This window comes from Nycticebus coucang, chromosome 3 (assembly GCF_027406575.1).
Source record: "Nycticebus coucang isolate mNycCou1 chromosome 3, mNycCou1.pri, whole genome shotgun sequence".
In the NCBI taxonomy this organism is placed as follows: Eukaryota; Metazoa; Chordata; class Mammalia; order Primates; family Lorisidae; genus Nycticebus; species Nycticebus coucang.
This window is the reverse complement of record NC_069782.1, coordinates 144,119,464-144,141,811: the sequence shown is the minus strand read 5'-3', so window position 1 is coordinate 144,141,811 and position 22,348 is coordinate 144,119,464. Positions and strand designations below refer to the sequence as shown.

The 22,348-nt window shown below is 31.8% G+C and overlaps 1 protein-coding gene and 1 non-coding gene across 4 annotated transcripts in view; both read right to left on the bottom strand.

The window, feature by feature from the left end:
* ATRNL1 (attractin like 1) overlaps window positions 1-22,348 on the bottom strand; it is a 723,386-nt gene that overhangs the window by 585,495 nt on the left and 115,543 nt on the right. For 2 of the 3 annotated variants that reach the window (XM_053583939.1, XM_053583937.1), the window contains exon 9: window positions 18,251-18,434. In XM_053583939.1, the coding sequence (XP_053439914.1) occupies window positions 18,251-18,434 (184 nt within the window). Of the gene's footprint in view, window positions 1-6,418; window positions 6,507-18,250; window positions 18,435-22,348 lie in introns of those variants that run through there. The other variant, XM_053583938.1, reaches the window with a different exon arrangement.
* On the bottom strand, window positions 15,491-15,596 carry LOC128582749 (U6 spliceosomal RNA). Its single transcript, XR_008379195.1, has one exon. It is a non-coding gene; the product is annotated as a U6 spliceosomal RNA (small nuclear RNA).

Here is a 22,348-nt window from a genome sequence, read left to right as displayed (position 1 = left end):
CAGTAGCTTCAAAAAAAAAAAAAAAATGAAATACCTGGGGATATACCAAACAAAGGATGCAAAGGATCTCCTTAAAAATAACTATGAAAGTCCAAGAAAAGAAATAGAAGAAGATACTAACAAATGGAAGAACATACCATGTTCATAGCTAGGAAGAATAAACATTGTTAAAATGTCCATACTACACAAAGCAATCTACAGATTGAATGCAATCCCCATCAAGGTACCAATGTCACACTTTGAAGAACTTGAAAAAATAGTATTTCATTTCATATAGAACCAGAAATAAAAACAAATCTGGAGGCATCATATCACCAGACTTCAGTTAATAATACAAGTCTATAGTGATCAAAACAGCAAGCATGGTACTGTCATAAAAATAGAGATATAGATCTATGGAATAGAATAGAGAACCTAGAGATGAACCCATTCATGTATCACCACCTGATCTTTGACAACCAAACAAAAGCATACACTGGAAAAAGAATCCCTATTTAATAAATGGTACTGGGAGAACTGGTTAGCCACATGTAGAAGATTAAAATGAGACCCCAACCTCTCGCCATTGACAAAAACGAATTCTTGCTCAATAAAAGATTTAAATTTAAGAATTGAAACAATAAAAAAACCTAAAAGAAAGTGTGGGAAAACTTCTTGAAGCTATCAGCCTGGGGAAACAATTTGTGAAGACAACCCTCTTGGCAATTGCAACAACATCAAAAATAAGGCAATTGAACATGGTCAAGCTAAAAAGCTTCTGCACAGCTAATGGTACAACAACTACAGGTGTATATATATATATATGGAATATTATTATATAATATTATATATATGGAATATTATTCATCCATAAAAAAGATGGAGACTTTACATCTTTTTTATTAACCTAGATGGAGTTGAAGCACATTCTTTTTAGTAAAATATCACGAGAATAGAAAAGCAAGTATCCAATGTACTCAATACTAATATGAAACCAAAAGAAAAACAACTACATTAAGTGAGTGAGGTGAAGACTATGTTAACCAGTTTGATGTAAGCATTCCAAATTGTATACAAACTCAGCACACTGTACCCCATAAATGCATTAATGTATACAGTTATATTAAATAAAAAAAATGTTAAGAGGAAAAAAAAAGAAAGAAAAACAACTACACACCCACCCGAGAGAAAAACACAAGTATATTAAAGTGGGGGAAATGGGGAGGAGGGAAAGGGACTAAGGAAATGGGAGGTGAATGGGGGATTGGTAAACTCTCACCTAATGTGCACAATGTAAATAGAGCACATCCCCTAGATCAGTAGTTCTCAATCTTCCTAATGCCGCAGCCCTTTTAATACAGTTCCTATGGGTGGCAACCCACAGTTTGAGAACCATTGCCCTAGATGAAGGGTTCACCATCAACTTGTATTTTACCTTAGAAATGCAAACAGTGTAAACTAATCATATATACCCTCCTATTCATCTGAAATTTTTTTTAAAGGAAAGAATAAATAAAATATTCTTCACTTATAAATAATGTAATTGTCTATGTGGAAAATCCCAAATAATTAATAAGCTAGTATAACAAGGTTGTAGGATATAAGAGTAATATATAAAAATCAACTGAATACATAGAATTGTAAGTTAAGAACATAATACCATTTATATTTGTGCCACAAAGAAAGAAACATCAGATATAAATCGAACAAAATGTGGCCAGGCCTGGTGGCTCACACTTATAATCCTAGCACTCTGGCAGGCCAAGGCAGGTAGATCGCTTGAACTCAGGAGTTGGACACCAGCCTGGGCAAGAGTGAGACACCATCTACTAAAAATAGAAAAACTAGCCAGGCGTTGTGGTGGGTGCCTGTAGTCCCAGCTACTCAGGAGGCTGAGGCAAGAGCATCACTTGAGCTGCAGCAACCACAAGAGTTTGAGGTTGCTGTAACTATGATGCCACAGCACTCTACTAAGGGTGACAGAGTAAGACTCTGTCTCATAAGAATAAATACATACATGCATACATACATACATAAATCTAGCAAAATATTTACAAAGTCTGTATGAGGTACAGAATTCTAATGAAAGAAATCAAAGCTCTAAATAAATGGAGATATAATACAGGCACATGGATAGGAAAGTTATACTATCAAGAAAGTTATACTGTCAGTTCTTCCCAGCTTGGTATACAGATTTAATGCATCCCAATCAAAATTCCAGCAAGATGTTTTGCGAATATCAACAAATTGATTCTAAAATGTGTAAAGATAGGCAAAAGACTGAAAATAGCCAACACAAAATTGGAGAAGAACAAAATGAGAGAACTAACATGACCCAAATTCAAAATTTATGGTAAAACTACACTAATCAAGACAGTTCCCAGTACTGGCAAAAGAATAGGCAAATAAATCATTGAAACAAAATACAGATCGCAGAAACAAACCTACACAAATATAGCCAACTGGACAAAGGAGCAAAAACAATTCAAAAATGAAAGAATAGTCATTCAACAAACATTACTGGAAAAATTGGGCATCACATACCAAAAAGAAGAATCTGGACACAGGCCTTATACCTTTGACAAAATTAACTCAGAATGAATAATAAGCAAATGTAAAATACAAAACTAGAAGACAACAGAGGAGAAAATGTAGGTGACATTAGGGTTAGATGACTTTTTAGATACAGCACCAAGAGCACAAAATCACGGAAGAAAAAAAGTAAGTTGGACTTTATTAAAATCAAGAACGTCTCCTCTGTAAAAGACACTGTTTAAAAAATAAAACAACAAGCCACAAACTGGGAGAAAATGTTTTTGACACCATAGCTTATAGAAAGACTGGTATCCAAAATATACAAAAAATTCTTGAAACTCAACAAGAAAACAACCCAATTAAAAAATGGACAAAAACTCTTAACAGACACCTTTCTAAAGAATACCTAAAGATGTCAAATAAGCATGTGAAAAGATGTTCCACATTATATGTCTTCGGAAAAATAAAAATTAAAATAACAATGAGATACCACTACATAACTATTACAATGGATATTGTATATTAAAATTAATTTTAATATACAATAGATATTAGATTGGATTTTAATCTATTAAAATCCAAATTTTATTAAATATCTATTAAAATCCAAAATGCTGACAATACCAAGAGATAGAAAGGCTATAGATAAAGAACCCCTATTCATTGCTGCTGAGAATGAAAAATGGTACAACGAAGATAATTTGGACACAAAACTAAACATCACCTTGTTGTAACAACCCAGGAATTGTGCTTGCTGGTATTTACTCAAACGAGTTGAAAACACACCCACACAAAAACCTGCACATGGACATTATAGCAGCTTTATTAATAATGTCAAAATTTGGAAGCAACCAATTCATTCTTTAGTAGGTGAATGAATAAACAAAATGTAGTTTCTACACAATGGAATATAATTCAGCAATAAAAGACATGGGCTATTAAGCAAAAAAAAAAAAACCCACAAAAGCAAATACATGTAGGAATCTTAAATGCATATTGCTAAGTAAAAGAAGACAAAATAAAAAGGTTATAGACTATACAATTCCAACTTAGTGACATTTTAGAAAAGGCAGAACTACGAAGTTGGAAAAATATCAGTGGTTGTCAGAGGATTGGGGAGAGCAAGGGAAGAGGGCTAAGTGGACCATAGGTAAATTTTAGGACAAAAAATATTCTGTATAATATGGTAATGGTAGATAAATGCCATATACATTTGCAGAAATGTATAACATGAAAATGAACCCTAATGAAAACTATGGACTTAGTTAATAATGTATCAATATTGACTCATTGATTCTAAAAATTGACTCCTTGACTACACTTAGCAAGGTGTTTACACTAGAGGAAGTTAGGGTGGGGAGGTGACACAGTATCTGGAAACTCTCTGTACTTTCTTCTCATTTTTCCATAAACCTAAAACTATTCTAAAAAATAAAGTCTATTCTATTAAAGTAACAAAACAAAAAAGATGGTGATAAAAATTGCAGATGCTTTTCCAGATATGGTTTCTTTAGTGTTACAGAATATATAAATCTTGCCCCCAGTACCTGGTATACGTATTTAAAAATTATATGAAGTATAAAATGGAATCCAGATTTCTCATTATCAGAAAGGATTAACAAATACGGAAAAAGGGAAGGCTAAAATGAACCTTGTCATGCTGTGCAACATCATTATGCAGTTTTGGCAGACAGCTTTTAGGCACAGATCTATAGAAATAGAGATTTATGCCCAGATCCATACATATGGATATAGATATGTGTTTGTGTACTTTCTGGCTGAGAGGCCCAAGAAATAATTATATCAAATAAGCAATAAACATGCCAGTTTCTAATCTTGGCTTCTGAATATCATTCTCCACCAAAAGAAAATTAGATTAGATTCCATTTGGAAATTACTTATTGCAGCACTGGGGCAGGGAAAGTATAAGATGTGAATGGACTTTGTGGGCAGAAGGTGAAGGGTCACACAGAGAATGAGGGTGTCAGAATACAGGAGGCTGATTGAAACGAGTGCACACTCGCCAAATCTGGAAGAGTATGAGTACCAAAATAAAGAAGAATGGCAATTGATTATAAAACAATAAATAAAATAAAAATACACGAATTCACATTGAAATAAGTAGATAAGTAGGTTGGGGAGACTTAGAAGGAATAATGAAATTAGACTATCATCATTTGATTACCATCTAATTGTAGTGAGAATCATCAATGGATGCTAAAACTATTGGGTAGAAGTTTAATGAGAAGGGTAACATTTACATAATCTAAAAATATTTCCTCACAAGGTATTTATTAATTTAAAAAGAATGTCCTTTTTTTCAGTAAATACATCTTAAAATAATTAGGCTTTAAGAGGGCATCCTGTCAGCAACTCACATTTAGTTCAGAAAAAACAAATAGGTGGAAAGATAGGGAGATATATGTAAGTTACTATGAAAGTTTTGAGACAGACTGTGCTATGGTTCATTATTTCAGTTCCAAGAAACAGTCAACAGTCTCCTTTCTCATTCACCCATCCAAGTTTCGACTTGCTTGGCTTATCAGTATTGCTGTGAGGGCTTCATTTGTTTCCACACATGCAGATTTTACGTTTCTTAATTTTTATTTATCTCGGAACTTTTTCAATAACTGATAGATACATGATAGATTGATAGATAGATAGACACACAGATGATAGATAAATAGATAATAGAGAAAATGAAGTATTTAAAATGAATTTAAAAGGAACATAATGAGAAATGCTGTAGATATTAAAACATTCTAAGAGAACTTTCTGAAAATCTATAAATAACTGAAGACATCAATTTCAGAGACAAGATCATTAAAATATATCTTATCAAAACTGACTAAACCAGAAACATCTGAATATTCATAAAACCATTATATTGAAATCAGTAGTTAAAATTCTACATATAAAGAAAAGGTCAGGCCTAGTTGACTTAAAGGTTATTATTGTAAAATAGGAAAAATTATTCAAATATTATTCATATGTTTCAGAGTAAAAAAAGAAAAATACTTCCAAGTTCATTTTATGAGCCCAATATAACATTAACAACAAAGAGCTGGCATCAAAAATTTTTAAAAACCATGTATAAATCTCACAGATTAATATAAAAATAAAAATCCTTATCAAAATACTAGCAAACAAAAAAATAAGTAATATGTTTTGACTAAGTTTAATTTAACCCAAGCTGGGTTAATAACAAAATATATTGATATAATTTCCCACAGTAAATTATTTAGTAGAAAAATCAAATAATCACTCCCAACACAATCTTTGGTAAATTTTAATTCATAATATTAATCCTTAGAAATCCAGAAAAAAAGAAAACTTCATTAATAAATATATCTACATAAACATAGTGAACACCATTCCTACAGAAGAAACATGAAAGTGTTTTCTTTAAGCTCAGGAATAATAATAGATGCCTGTTATCACCACCGCTACTCAACATTGAAGTAAAGGTTGTAGCTGAAGTGATAAGACAAGAAAAATATAAACCTGTAAGACTAAGAAAGGAAGAAACAAAACTTATTATCTGCACATAATCTGATCATCTGCGGCAAAAAAAAATAAATAAATAAAAATTCCTACACATAAATTACTAAAATACAGTAAACTAGTAGACATAAAAATAATATAAAATCATTTGACTTTGTATCAAGTCAGAAACAGATAAAGCAATAAAAAGATACTGAATTAATAGTGCCCTCCCTGAAGAAAGTATGTAATGTTAAACAATACATGCAAAATTCGAAAACAGAAAAATAAATGAATGATTTGCTTGCAAACACATACATGGAGGGTAACAAATCTACAATGAAAAACAAGGAAATAATTAGCACAATATTAAGAATAATGGTTACCTCTTTGGGGAATAATGGAGGGAGGCACCATCAGAGAGGGACACATGAGGGCTTCTAGGTTATTGTAATGTCCTCTTTCTTGGCTCAGGTGGGCGAGGTGTTCATTTTATTATGGCTCTGAAACTATATACGTATGCTTTCATATAGTCTTTTGTCCATTATAATATTTCCCAATTTACAAAAGCAAACTAAAGAAAATAAGTACTATGCATTTAAATCACCTTAAAAGATAAAACTATAGAGATAAGTTATTTAAATTATCAATATGGAATATTAATCAGACATTCCAAAATTCTGAATCCTAAAACATACCATGGTATTTATAAAGACCATAGTCTTTTAAACCTATATAAAATTCTATATTTACTTTAATGAATCTCTCTGCTATACTATGTACCACTTCTCTACTATACGTGTTATGCACTTGTGTGGGTATGTATGTGTACTTCTGTTATTTCCCATATAAGTATGTATTATAAAATTTTTAATTATTAATTTCCCTTACTGAGAACTCCTTAAGATTATTCCCAACAACAGGACTTGATAAGGAGTCAACAAAATTTCATTGAAAAGATTTCAGATGCTCATTAAGCAAGAATGCATAGCACATCCATCAGCACTTACTGAAATGTGACTTAACTATTGACACATGTATAAAATTGTCCTGGTTCACCTTCCAAAACCTCTGACAACAAATTTTGCAGAGAAATCGCAAAAGCCCAATAATTTAATAAAATAGTTTTGAATACTTCATTGTAAAAATAACTTGCATTATATCAAACTGGAGGAAATTATTTCACATAAACAGGTGTAGCCTCACTATGAAAATAATTTAAATACATGTAATTCGAAAGACTTGTTAAAGTATAGAATTAATATAGGACAACAGAAGCATTATCACTAGATTTACTATTTATCTTTTTAATGTCTTTAGAAATATAAAATCTTATTTCTATCACTTGAAAAAATGGTTAAGAAATCAAGTCGATAATCACGGCTATAAGTTGTAAATTCTAATGTTTAACATATTCCTTATGCCTTAAAACTTATTGTGCTTTTTCAATAAGTTTTAGGCTAAAAGAACACAACAATAGAGGAAAGGACCTCAACAATAGACCAAGAAGATCTGAGGTCTCAGCATACACCGAAAACCCTTCAATAGAAGAATAATAAAGGTTCTTATCAGAAATTGCACAACACATATGGAAAGAATGTTACGAGATGCTTTATTTAACAAGACTAAGAAATCAAGATCACAATGCCTTTGTACCCAAAGTAATCACAGTAAAGTTAAAATCCCTTAGGATAATATCAATCAATCAATAAAATATACTGACAACATAAAAAGAACGTGAAAAATGGAAACTCCAACAAATTAAGGAGATGTATTTTCTCTTACTCATTAAATGAAAAGAAACCAGACCCAACACTCCTAAAGTAGTGGGGTAGTAGCAATGACGTTGGGTATTTCCTGAACTGTTAATGTCTCAATCCTTTTCCAACATGACAGTAAAAATGTATTTTGGGGCGGCGCCTGTGGCTCAAGGAGTAGGGCGCCGGTCCCATATGCTGGAGGTGGTGGGTTCAAACCCACCTGGCCAAAAAAAATGTATTTTGGAAGGTATGCATTAAACACTGACCTTCTTCTAATATGTCAAATTATCATCATATATTAGCATATAATATTAACACTGAGAAGTCAAATCAAACACAAATTTCTATTTTTGAGTACATTTTATGAATTACAACATATACGTCAAAAGTACTAAAATCTTAAGTGTAGAGATATTACAAAGTGAACACATAACTATGCCCAAAGCTTCCCTATTACTAATGGAAATCACTACCCGATTATTCCAAGCCAAAGGCTAGTCCCATTATAATTTCTAAGACCATAGATTAGTTTTTCCTGGTACTTAACTTTATGTAAATAAAATCAAGTGTTCTTTTATTTCGAGCTTCTTTTGTCAATATTATTTTGGTGAGATATAAAGGTGTAGATTCATGAAGAGATAATTACTTCATTTTCATGGTTGTATACCATTCCATCGTATGAATATACAATTAATTCATCCATAAACTGCTGATGGACATTTCGTTTATTTCCAGTTATTGACTATTATAAATAACACTGCCATGAATATTCTCCTACATAACTGTAGTGCAAATCTATAGCTGTATAACTAGAAGTAGAATTACTAGTTCATAGGATACATACATTACATTTGTGTGTTAGTGTGTGTGCGCATGTATTGAAGGTTTTTCTGAGTGCCTCTACAAATTTACATACACTTGGTGATCTTTTAAATTTTAGCAGTTTAAGTGGGCATGTAGTGTTACCTCAAAGTGATTTTAATTTAAATTGCTTTGGTAACTAATAAGGTTGAGCAATATCTAATATGTAGTTCGGCAATTTTGGTATCTTCTTTTGTGAAGTACTTGGTCAAGTCTCTTGTCCATTTTTTTCTTTTATTAAGTTGTCTGACATTTTCCTATAGATTGGTAGTACTTCTCTACATTTTTAAGAGAAAAATACATTTTTGGTTTTATGCATTTCAAATATCTCCCACACTACAGCTTGCCTATCACCTTCCTACTATCATTTGTAGACATAAACATAGTTCAGTCTATCATTTTTCCTTTATTATTAATACTAGTAAAATACTCTATAAGAAATCTTCTTTACTCATGGAAATGAAGATAGTTCCTCTATATCATGTAGAACAGTGGGTCTCAACCTTGTTTTAAGCTCACACCAACTTAACTTTGATTGCAAAGAAAAGGACAAAAACTTTTAAAACATACATTTGAACTCCATTATCCCCCCCATTAGTCTTAATTTTTGATGTCACAATTAGGCCTTAACAAAATGTTGTAGGTATTATTATTTTTCATAGTTTTGTCTTTCATTCTTTATACTACAGATAAATATAGTAGCTATATCATGATTACAATATTTACTAACAATCAATGTTAGCATGCTTATTTTTGGATTTGAAGAGTTCCTGTAGCATGTCTTATAGCAGAGGTTCTCAACCTATGGGGCGCGACCCCTTTGGGAGTTGAACGACCCTTTCACAGGGGTCACCTAAATACATCCTGCATATCAGATATTTACATTACGATTCATAACAAAATTACAGTTATGAAGTAGCAACGAAAATAATTGTATGGTTGGGAGTCACCACAACATAAGGAACTGTATTAAATAAAGGGTCATGGCATTAGGAAAGTTGAGAACCACTATGCTAGAATACTTACTTTTTAATCTTACACATTTAGATCTACAATTGATTTGAAACTGATTTTTGTGTATGATGTGAGGTAGGGCTCAATATTCACCTTTTCTAATTGTGCCCAAAACAATTTACTGAAAAAACTGCTCTTGGGCGGCGCCTGTGGCTCAGTCGGGAGGGCGCCGGCCCCATATACCGAGGGTGGCGGGTTCAAACCCGGCCCAAGCTGAACTGCAAACCAAAAAATAGCCAGGCGTTGTGGCGGGCACCTGTAGTCCCAGCTACTCGGGAGGCTGAGGCAAGAGAATCGCTTAAGCCCAGGAGTTGGAGGTTGCTGTGAGCTGTGTGAGGCCATGGCACTCTACTGAGGGCCATAAAGTGAGACTCTGTCTCTACAAAAAAAAAAAAAAGAAAAGAAAAAAAGAAAAAGAAAAAAAGAAAAAACTGCTCTTAATGCCAACTTTGTCAAAGATATAGATTAAGTGTCCATAGTGTGTAGGTCTGTATGTGGGACTCCTTTTTGCTGCATTAATCTATTCCCCTGTCATTGCAACAACGCTTGTCTGATATTGACCTAGTTCTTCTCTAATTTCTCACATTTTATAAATATGTGAAAGCCTGTACATATGTTATTAGATTTACTCATTTTATTGATCTCCTGATGGTATCATAAATTACATTGTTCTTAAATTATCGTTCTTCAATTATTCCAAGTGTACAGAATTACACTTTGATTGATTTTTACACTGACTTTATATGCACCAACCTACTGCTCATACATTTATATTATCCTATGTTACGTTATATTATCTTAATTGCCTTATTGTACTAGACGAGGACTCAAATACAATTTTGAATAAAAGTAGTAGTGGTGGGCAACCTAAACTCATTGCCAAACCTAACAGAGAAGCTTGCTACATTGCACCAGAACAGCTACAGTATAGGTTTTCTGTTTCTTTGTATCTTTTACATGAATAATTTGTTTCTATTCCTAATTCACCAGCTTTTTCATGAATATATGTCAAATTTTATCTAAACCATTTCTGCATCTTTTAAGATTATAGATCATTACTTCTCAATTCTCTTTATTTTTTAATTACCCAGATTTTATACTTTTTTAACCTCATTGTTCTTAAAAGAACATAAATGATCTATTATTTATTTCATAAATTGCCAGAATCACCTGATTTTTTTCATCTGTTCATTAAAAATATAACACTATAATTTTCCTTACTTGTAACATCATTCTTGTGTTTCTACGTCAAGATTATGCTGGCCTCATAAATCTCAAGATAATTATTTCTGTTTTCTGAAAGTTTATGAAAGATTGGTGTTATTTATTTCTGAAATGTTATTTCTTTTTTTTTTTGGCCGGTGCAGGGTTTGAACCCGCCACCTCCGGCATATGGGACCGGCGCCCTACTCCTTGAGCCACTGGCACCGCCCTGAAATGTTATTTCTTAAACATGGGAAATTCACCAGTGAAGCAATCTGGGATTGGAGACCTTACTTTGTTTTGTTTTTATTTGTTCATTTGTTTGTGTTTGTTTGGTTTAAGGCAAAGAGTTTCAATTACTAATTACTATTTCTTTGACATAACATTATTCCAATTTTATGTCTCTTCATAAGTCAATTCTGATAAGTTTTCTTTTTCTAGAAACTTGTCATGGTTTATATAATTTTTCATATGTACTGTATACATTTGCTTATTATATGCTTATTAACTTTCAATGTCCATACAATCTGTAGTGATATTCCTTTTCATTCTAGACAGAAGTTATTTAACTATTACCTTTTTCTCTTAATCTGGGTGATAATTCATCTATTTTATTACACTTTATGAACAACCATTTTATGTTCTGATGGCTTTTTGGGTCATCTTTTTGGTTGCTACTTCATAAAATTGTACTTTTACCTAATATGCCTTTCTTTTATCATATTTTTATATATTTATTATTTCTTGGAATTAATCTGCTATTCTATAACTTCTTTAGAAGATGCTTAAAATACTGATTTTCAGGTACTTAAAATATCTTTTCTAATGAACACATTTACAACTACAAATGTCCCTCATAGATGCTTTATACACATTTTAAATGTCATCATTCAGTACAAAATAATTTTATAATTTTCGGTGTATTTCCTTGACCAAATATTTTTAAAGAGGTTTTTTAATTTCTATATTAAGGTTGTTTTAATTACTTTTGTTTAACCAGCAAAAAGTTACTTTTGTGTTTCTTTCACTTTGGTCAATTAATTTCTATGATTTCAATCCTTTTAGATCCTTTTATATTTAGTGAGACTTACATTAAAACCCAAGATATGACTTGGTCTGTGAAGCTAGTGAATGATGCCCCATGATTATATCAATGTACACAGCTATGATTTAATAAAAAAAAAAAAAAAGAAAAGAAAAGAAAAAAAACCCCAGGATATGGTAAATTCTGGAAGAGTTCCTTTGTACTTGGAAATGATGATGTATATGGTTCATTTATAAGATACTAATTCTCAAATATTAAATAAGAGAAAATTGTTAATTGCACTGTTCAAATCTTTCACATCCTTGCTGAGTCTTGGTCTCCTGCCTGGTACTATCAGGTACCAAGAGAAATGAGTTTAAAATATTCCACTGTTCTTTGTCCTTTTTGATTCTTCAATTTTTTCTTTCTTTATTTTAACACTGTGTTATAAGGTGTAATATAAGTTAAGAGCTATTACATCTTTCATGTAGATGTCTGACTTAAATTCTTATTTGTCTGGTATTACTGTAGTTATACCAACATTAATTTGTTTAGTGATTGCATGATTTATCTTTCTTTCATCATCGTATTTGCAACTTTTCTAAATATTCCATTTAGTGTATACTTTTCTAAGGGGTATATGTTTTTTATTTATTTATTTATTTATTTTATTAAATCATAGCTGTGTATGTTAATGCAATCATGGGGTACCATGTGCTGGTTTTATGCACAATTTGAAATATTTTCATCACACTGGTTAACATAGCCTTCCTGGCATTTTCTTAGTTACTGTGTTAAGACATTTATATTCTACATTTAGTAAGTTTCACATGTACTTTTATAAGATGTACCATAGGTGTGATCCCACCAATTACCCTCCCTACACCTATCCTTCCCCTCCCCTCCCCTTCCTTTCCCCTTTCCCCATATTCTCGTGCTATAGTTGGGTTACAGCCTTCATAAGAAAGTTATAAATTAGCTTCATAGTAGGGCTGAGTACATTGGATACTTTTTCTTCCATTCTTGAGATACTTTGCTAAGAAGAATATGTTCCAGCTCCATCCATATAAACAGGAAAGAGGTAAAGTCTCCATCTTTCTTTAAGGCTGTATAATGTTCCATGGTGTACATATACCATCCAAGGGGTATATCTTATTTTTATATCCAATACTAAAAACCTTTTAAGTAGAATATTTAATCTCTTGGATTTAATATGCATATTTATTTTCTTACATTAAGTATAATTATTGATCTATTTGGATTTAAACACACCATCCCCATGTTTCCTTTTTATTTGTCACATCTGTTCTTTGTTCCTTTTCCATTCATTTCTTATCTTTTTCAAAACCCATTAAGTACCATTTACTATTTTATTTACTCTGCTTATTTTTCTCTTAATTTCTTAGATATACAGCATTTTACTATTATTACAGTTGTTACTTAATGATCACAACATAAAATCTTTATTAATATTGTGTAACATTAATAAATTCTTTTTACAATTCCCACATGATACAAGGACTTTAGTAATTCTTAACATCCATTTATCATTCTTCTGACTTATGTGCCATTGTTGCTATGCATTTAAATTTTGTGTATGTTCAATCCTCTCCTATTATCATGATTTTTTATAATAGTCATTTCGAGGCATCCCTTTCATTTCTCTACATTCCATAGAGTATCTGGAATCTTTTTTCTTCTACGTCAATAGCATTTATTTTAATTGTATTCCCTCTATTTAGAGTCTACTGTTGTTAAATTCAGTTCTTATTTTTCTGAAAATGTCCTAATTTTGCTTACGTGTTTGAGGATATATGACTGGGTTAAAATTTTAGGCTGAAGATTATTGTCTATAAGCTATCTAAAAACATACTGTCTTCTAGATTACACTTTTTCAACTAAGAAATAAGTTGTCAGCCTTTGGGGTGCTTCTTTAAAAGGAATATGTCTTTTTTTCTTTCTCTACTTTAAAATTTCTCTCTTCATATTTTAGGTTTCAGTACTTTTACTTTAATATTGCTAAGTGTGAGAGTCTATGTACTTATGCCCCTTGGTGCTCATGGAACTTCTTCAATCTGTGGCTTGATGACTTTTATTCACTTCTTTTTTTTTTTTTTACTTTTATTAACTTTTTTAAAAAAATCATTTTTCACTACCATTTCCAATAGTGTTCAGACTGTTCTCTAGCTCCTCCCTTTCTAGGACTTCAATAATTATGTGTGTTAGACAATTTCCACACTTCCCTTGGACATCCTTCTCTCTTCTATTTTTCATCCTGTTGTCTTTCTTTTCTTTATTCTGTGTATTTCCTTCTGACATCTCTTCCATTTCACTGATTTCCTCTTCAGCTATATCTAATGTGATGTTACACTCATCTAAGGAACTCTTAATTCATTTAATGTATTTTTTTAGTTTTAGAATTTCCATTTGATTCTTTAATAAAAGTATCCAATTCCCTACTAATAGTATTTACCATAAATTTAATTCCTTGAATATACAATCATAATTATTTAAAATTTTATCTAAAAACCTTCATTGTCTTGTATGTCTACTTCTCTTTTTTTTATTTAAAATATGGAACACCATTTTAACAATGTTGATTCTTCCCAGCCATGAGCAAGGTATGTTTTTCCATTTGTTAACATCTTCAGCTATTTCTTTTCTTAGAGTATCATAGTTCTCTTTATAGAGATCTTTCACATCCTTTGTTAGGTAAACACCCAAATATTTCACCTTCTTTGGCACTACTGTGAACGGAATAAAGTCCTTGACTGTTTTTCAGCTTGACTATTGTTGGTATATATAAAGGCTACAGATTTATGAGTGTTGATTTTGTAACCTGAGACACTGCTGTATTCCTTGATCACTTCTAAGGGTTTTGTAGTAACAGTATGATTTAATTTTTTTTTAAAAAAAGTTACCTCTAAAGCAGTGGTTACCAACCTTCCTAATGCCACAACCCTGTAATACAGTCCAAAGGGGTCATGACCCACAGGTTGAGGACCGCTGCTCTAAGGGTACGTGTCAGGTCTATTAAGTATAGCGTATAAATGTCTTAACACAATAATTAAGTAAATGAGGTGAGGGATATATTAATAAGTACAATGTAAGCATTCCAAATTGTATATGGAATCAGCACATTGTACCCCATAAATGCATTAATATATACATGACCTACTGCTTTATGACTTAATAAAGAAAAGTTACCTCTAAAAAAAAAAAAAAAAGAAAGAAAGAAAGAAAGAGGGCATCCTTGTCTTATTTCAGTTCTTAAGGGAGAATACTTTCAACTTTTCCCCATGAAGTATGATGTTGGCTGTGGGCTTGTCGTGTATGGTATTTATTATTTTCAGGCTTGTTCCTTCTATGCCTCGTTTGTTGAGGGTTTTTATTATGAAGGATGTTAAATTTTATTGAATCCTTTTTTGTGTCTGTTGAGATGATGATATGATTTCTGTCTTTCATTCTGTTAATGTGATGCATTACCTTTATTGATTTGTATATGTTGTAAACCATTTTTGCATCTCTGATATAAACCTATTTGATCATGGGATATTATCCTTTTGATGTATTGTCAGATTTAATTTACCAATGATAAATTATTGGCATTTTGTTAAAAAAATAAAATAAAGTAAAAATGGAACGCTTCATGAATTTGCATGTCATCCTTGCGCAGGGCCATGCTAATCTTCTCTGCATCGTTCCAGTTTCAGTATAGGTGCTGACAAAGCAAGCACTATATGTCTGCTTCTAATGGTTTTTATATCTTACCTTTTTCTTTTTTTTTTTTTGTAGAGACAGAGTCTCACTGTACGGCCCTCGGGTAGAGTGCCGTGGCGTCACACGGCTCACAGCAACCTCTAACTCTTGGGCTTACGCGATTCTCTTGCCTCAGCCTCCCAAGCAGCTGGGACTACAGGCACCCGCCACAATGCTCGGCTATTTTTCTGTTGCAGTTTGGCTGGGGCTGGGTCCGAACCCGCCACCCTCGGCATATGGGGCTGGCGCCCTACTCACTGAGCCACAGGTGCCGCCCTATCTTACCTTTTTCTAAAGTTTATTATTCTTTAGTTTGTGACAGATATTCCATATGACACAAAGATATAATTTTGAGACTCTAATTATTTTTACTTTTGTTTCTGCTATCTAGCTAAGGCTACAGGCACATCATAAATGATTATGTTGATCCAAAGGTAGGCTAATCCTCACTGGTACAATTTAAAACTTCAGGAACCAGATTCAATCCTTAAGATTATACCAAGGATCCTCTTCCTTGGCATACTTGGAAATACCATTTTGTTCCTCCATAATGACTGAAAAAACACTGCTCAGTTTCTCAAGGAGTTTTCAGGATTCCTAACTGTTTCAAGGATAAAAGTTGCTTTTTATACCAGTCTTACAACCCTTGACATCATACCTGTCCTAAATCTTCACAAATTCTCACTTCCTTAATGGTTCTCATATTCGTTAAATAGATAAAAGTCCTAACTTTTCTCAGGGGAAGTAGGAGTCTAAAATAATTTATTTCACCTTATAAAAGAATAATTCTTCCAAACATTTCCTACTGTCTCCACAAAGTGGCCTATCTAGGTGCATCTACTAAAAAAATGAAACCAGTTCTGAAGTTCTGAAGTTGCAAAAAAAAAAAAAAAATCTGTCTACAGAATAAAATCATAACAGTGGCATTTTATAATTGCATCAGATCTGACAAACACAGTATAATCTATGTATAACAGCACACCTGACAAATAATGTAACAAAAGGATCAAAACTCTAAAAATGCTATAAAATGTAGAGATAATGAAAAAAGTCAATTTAGTGCTCACCTATAAGTTAGTGTTTTTTAAAAAATTAAAGACCCATTAAAATATATCTTTCTACATATCTACAACTTATTTGTAGTGAGGCATTCAAATAATTTATAAACTATTCCATTAAATTTTCCTATGATACACACATTTGATGCCACTTGTTCACACATTAAATTTGTCGAATTGTAATTATATTCTTCTATGCAAAACATACACTATACAAATTTTTTAGGTATAGAAACATGTAAAATCTGAGAATGTTTCATTCAGTTGGTAAGGAACAGTTAAGTCTCTCATTTTGAATCTATTCAAATAACACCCAGTTCTGTTCCCTTAGCCATTCGCCTCTGTTAAGATTCTTCCTTCCTGTGCTATACGCATTATTATTACTATAAATTAGAATGTTTCCTTCATGCAGAAGCTAACCTTCCTTTTTGTATGACACAATATTGATAATATGGGAAAACTACGTGAAGCAGACTGATAGGATATCAATCACTCTACCAAAATTCTTCTTGCTAACATAGCAAAATAGCAAGAAGAAAAATTTAGAAATATGTTTATAAGGTATACAAAAAATTTATTTACATATTTTAATATTTGTAAAAGTATAAATAATAAACTTCATTTTAGTAGACTAAACAATGAGAATTAACAAAATCACCAAAAGAAAAAAAAATTATAATTTCATCTTTTTATCAAAGAAAATAGATATTGGTGCAATAGATGCATAACAGTGACATTTTAAAAGTACATCATATTTGACACATACATACATTATAACCTATATATAATAGCAAACTTTCTATTTTAAAACTTACATTACCCAGAAAATAAATGAAAAATTAATAACATTTCAAACCTAAAAGCAGTATTATATACATGAATAAGCAATTCACTTAACAGAAGATACAGTGGCAAATAAACACATAAAAAGATGCTTATTCATAATGGTAATCATGAGAATTCACATTAAAAATGTAAGGTATCATTCACACCCATCAGACTGGCAAAAGTAAAAATTCTCACAATTATCAAGTGTCGGTGAGGACATGAAGAATCAGGGATACTCATACCCTGCTGGTGGAAGGTATCATTATCATAGTGACTAGAAAAGAAATTTGGCAACGTGTAATAAAGTTGAGTATGTGAATACACTACAAACAGCAATTTCATTTTTGAGTACATACTCAGAGAAACTCTTGCACATGTGCATGAGAAGAGGACAAGTTGTACAATGTTGCATTGTTTATAATAACAAAAAATGAAAATCTACCTAAACATCATAGGCTTTGGAGTTCACCAGAAGTTTGATGATGAAAGTGAAGAAATGTGTTTGCAAATTTACACATAACAATAGGATATGAGTACAAAATAGGATAAATTCTGCAACAGATAATATCAAAGCTCAAAATTACACTGGTGGACAAAATTCTTCATCTAAAATAACATGATATCTACACTTGTAAGATAAATAATTCATGAAAAGTAAGGATTTCTATGAGTTGAGAAACAATGTTAAAGTTGGTCATTTACAGTAATGATGGCAACATAGAAAACGTGTTATTTTGTGTACTCACCAAGTCTTGGTGTTAACTTCATACTTATAAAGATCATCCACCAATCCATACTTGTTGCCTGGCAATGCTTTGTAGCCTCCATGAACATAAATGGATTTTGTTATTTCATCATATACGCTGGTATGGCCATATCCACCTTGGACAATAGCTCCTTTTGTTTCTGGAACAAGCCAAGTGTTTGATGCTGTAACAGAAAAAAGATAAATCATGAAATTCAAGTAATATTTTATTAAGAAATGATAACTCATATATCACCAAAACTATCAAAATATTAATACTAATGATACATCTCAATGAGTAAATATACTGCACCTAATATTCTTTTAATCAAGATACACTTATTAAATGTGTCAGGTTAGGTACTATGGTTGAAGTTGAGTAACAAGTTCATCCATAAATGAACAATTTCATCCACAGATGAAATTAAACTGGGAAATACTACAAAACCAATATTTGTATACATAAGAGAAAAAGGAAAATTTTATTCTTACATCCATTACATAAATAATCCTAAAAAAATTAACAAATATTTTATGAAAGCCTGCTATGTGACAGACTCTAGATTAGTCACTGATACTATAAAAAATAAAAATGATACAAACACTGCCCTTAACAATCTAAGATTCACTGAACATAGTTTTAGCACTGTCCTGGTCCTTTTTTTCTTGGTTATTAGCCTTACTTTACATTTTGTAAAGTCCTTTGTATTGCTGAGGATGAAAACCTAAAAGAGAAATTTCCAAGACTCTCTTGACAACTGCATTACTATTAGGTTCCACTAATGAGAGTAATAATATTATGAGCCCAGAGAAGAAGAAGAAGAATGGTTTTGCTTTTGTCTCTAGTGGCCAGAAAGGCAGTTGATTACAGTAGGTAATGGCAGTGGAGGCTTTATAATACTAGGCAGAGGTAGCTTCTGCTCAGTAGCAGAAATAGTACCTTCTGTCCTCAGAGGAACATGTGCCCATAGGCTACAGCCTGGATACAGAGCTACTTCTAGACTTCTAAGTTATCTCTTCCCTTTAGTCTTTCTAACACTTTTATATTTAATTCCCTATATTAAATCTGATTGTGATTGCTCCATCTACAAGACATTTATCTCCTAGTACAGATTCAATGAAGAATTAAGTAAATAACTTATCAAAAATAATTGGATTAATATTCTTTATCCACTTACTAAAAACTATACATTTGTAGTCAAACTAAATATTTTTTCATATTTTTACTCATTCTGTTTTTAATAAGGAAAGATAAACTTGCTCCTTTCTGAAAAATATTGAATAGAGATGTATATAATGTAAAAGAGAACATTACCTTCTTCCCCAGCCCACTGTCTGGAGGCATTTTTCACAATTCGTTACATTCTGACTATTTTTGAAGTATAGTTCTGTATATTTTAATATACATATACAAAACACAAGTACATGATTTACCTATATATGTATACGTTGTGGGTGTATGTGTATATACGTGTATGTGTGTATATATACACATATATATGATATATACATATATATATTTGTACCAAAAAAATTGTAATTGTTTTTTCATTTAGTAAAACATTTGGAGCATCTTTCCATGTCCCATCTATTACTTTTTTATTAGCTACCTTCCATTGAATTGATGACATGTGATTTAAAGCTTAAACTCTACATTGTTACTCATTTGGATTTCTATTTTATCTTAAAAACAATGACATAATAAATAAAATTGCAATGAGCCGAAGCATCTTTATCACATAGTCCATATACTATGTCTTAGGAACTACCTCATCCCATTTAATAACCTTTGAGGGGTACATTATTGTTATCCCTTAAGTATAACTAATGAAATTGAACATGTTAATGTTAAAAAATTAAGTAACATATCAAAGGTTCAAAAGTCAGTATTTGTGACAAGATAGTATAGACTGATTTTTCCCGCTCTCCCCCACAGACCATAGAAATAGTACAAGAGACAATCAAAGAATAATTATGAGAGGTGGAAAGAGGAAGGCAAACTAGCTAGGGTCTAGAGGATGGATGTCTTATGATACCTCCTTCTGCAACAGAAGAAAGCTACTCCAGCCCAGCTTTTCCCAATCCCCAACCTGGCAAGAAAATATTACTCACTTTCCCCAGACTGAACAGGAGTCCCATGAAGAACATCATAAGATCCTAGCACCAACTAATAATGAGCATATAGGGAAAGCATTTCCCTTTCCTACAAAACATAAGACTGGAAAGTGAAATCCCACCACAAGACCTGAATACTAAAATAAGATTTAAATAAGACCCAGAGGTTCCCAATACAAAAGCCAAAATCACTTGCATACTAACAATAGGAAAATCACAACTTGAATAAGGAAGAAAAATGGATAAATCAGATATAGAAATTATCTAATTAGAATTTTTAAATAAACCATAATAAAAATATTACATAAGCAATTACAAATTTGGGAGGGGGAGTGAAAAAGCTATCAACACGAAAACAGACTGGGTAGGCTCAATAGCAAGGAGAAAATAACAGACCAAAGGTACTGCTAACTTGAAGACAGATCAATAAAATTTATCTAATCTCTAAATTGAAGAAAACAAACCAGGGTGAAAAAAAAGTGAACAGAGTCTCAAGGACATTAGGGACAATAACAAACAACTAACAACATTCATATCATATCGTCAGAATCCAGAAGAAGAGAAAAAAGAGGATGGAGCTGAAAAGAGTATTTTAAAAAATGACAGTCACATACTTTCAAATTTTATAAAAGACATAAGCCTACAGATTCAAGAAAATAAGCAAACTCCAAGCAGGTTAAACCCAAAGAAATCCATGCCAAGACACATCATAATTAAACTTCGAATATTTAAGACAGAAAAGAAATCTTTGTCTTTAGTTGAAAGAATCCATAGTAAACTGATAAATGACCTATAGGAAAACACCAAGTTTAATAATTGATTTCTCATCGGAAACCAAGGAGGTAGTAAAAAAGTAGCATAGCATTTTTAAGTGCTGGGGAAAAAAAGGATTATAATGTGTTAATTATGCCCTCAATGAAACTATTCTTCAGAAATTAAGATGGAAAAACTCCCACATTAAAAATAAATAAAAGAATTTGTCATTAGCTGGTCTGTTCTCAACTAACAGCTAAAGGAAATTCTTGAAAGAGGAATGAAGGAGAGCTTGGAGGAAAGAAGTAAGAACAACAAATACACCACAAATATAAATACACAAAATAGACTACTTCTAATGAGATTCATAAATCATATTTGATGATGAAGACAAAAATTGTAATACCCTCTGATCCTTAAGATAATTATATTTAAAAGTGGAGAAGGTAAAGTGATGTATATGAAAGCAAGGTTTCCATACCTCACTTGAGATGGTTGACATCTTGATGCCAGTAGGCTGTATGTGATAAGTCACTATGTACATTTTAATACCCAAAGAAACTGCTTAAAAAGAAATACTCTCAAGAACACTGTAAGTAAAGCAAAATGAAACCCTAAAAATTATTCACATAACCCATAGGAAGCAAGTAAAAAGAAACAGAGGCACAACAAACAATAAACAAACAGATATCAAACAAAATAGGAGAATCAGCCACTACTATATCAAAAAACTTAAATATACATGGCCCATGTATACAATATGCTTGTATTTATAGATTATAGAAATGAAGAACAAACTGGTGGTTGTCCTTGGTTGAGATGTAAGAGGGGCTCAGGTAGAAGGGAAGTGAGTGTAGTTTTTAAAGAGTAATATGAAGACTCCTTGGAATGTGGGAACTATTCTATAACTTAACTGGCAGACAAATGAAAGAATCCATGTAGAAAAGAAAACTGTATAAAACTGCACAGAACTAAATATGCATATATACACACGCATATATGTAAATAAGTATAAGTAAAACCTGGAAAACTTGAACAATATCGGAAGATTAATGTAAATACCAAAGGTTGTGATATTGCACATTTTTATAAGCGGTTATTACTGAATAAAATTGTGAAAAGGGTACAAAGAATCACTCTGCTACTATTTCTTACAAGTGTAAATGAATATATAATTATCTCAAAATAAACGGTTTATTTTAAAAATATATATGTTTACTAGTAATCAGGA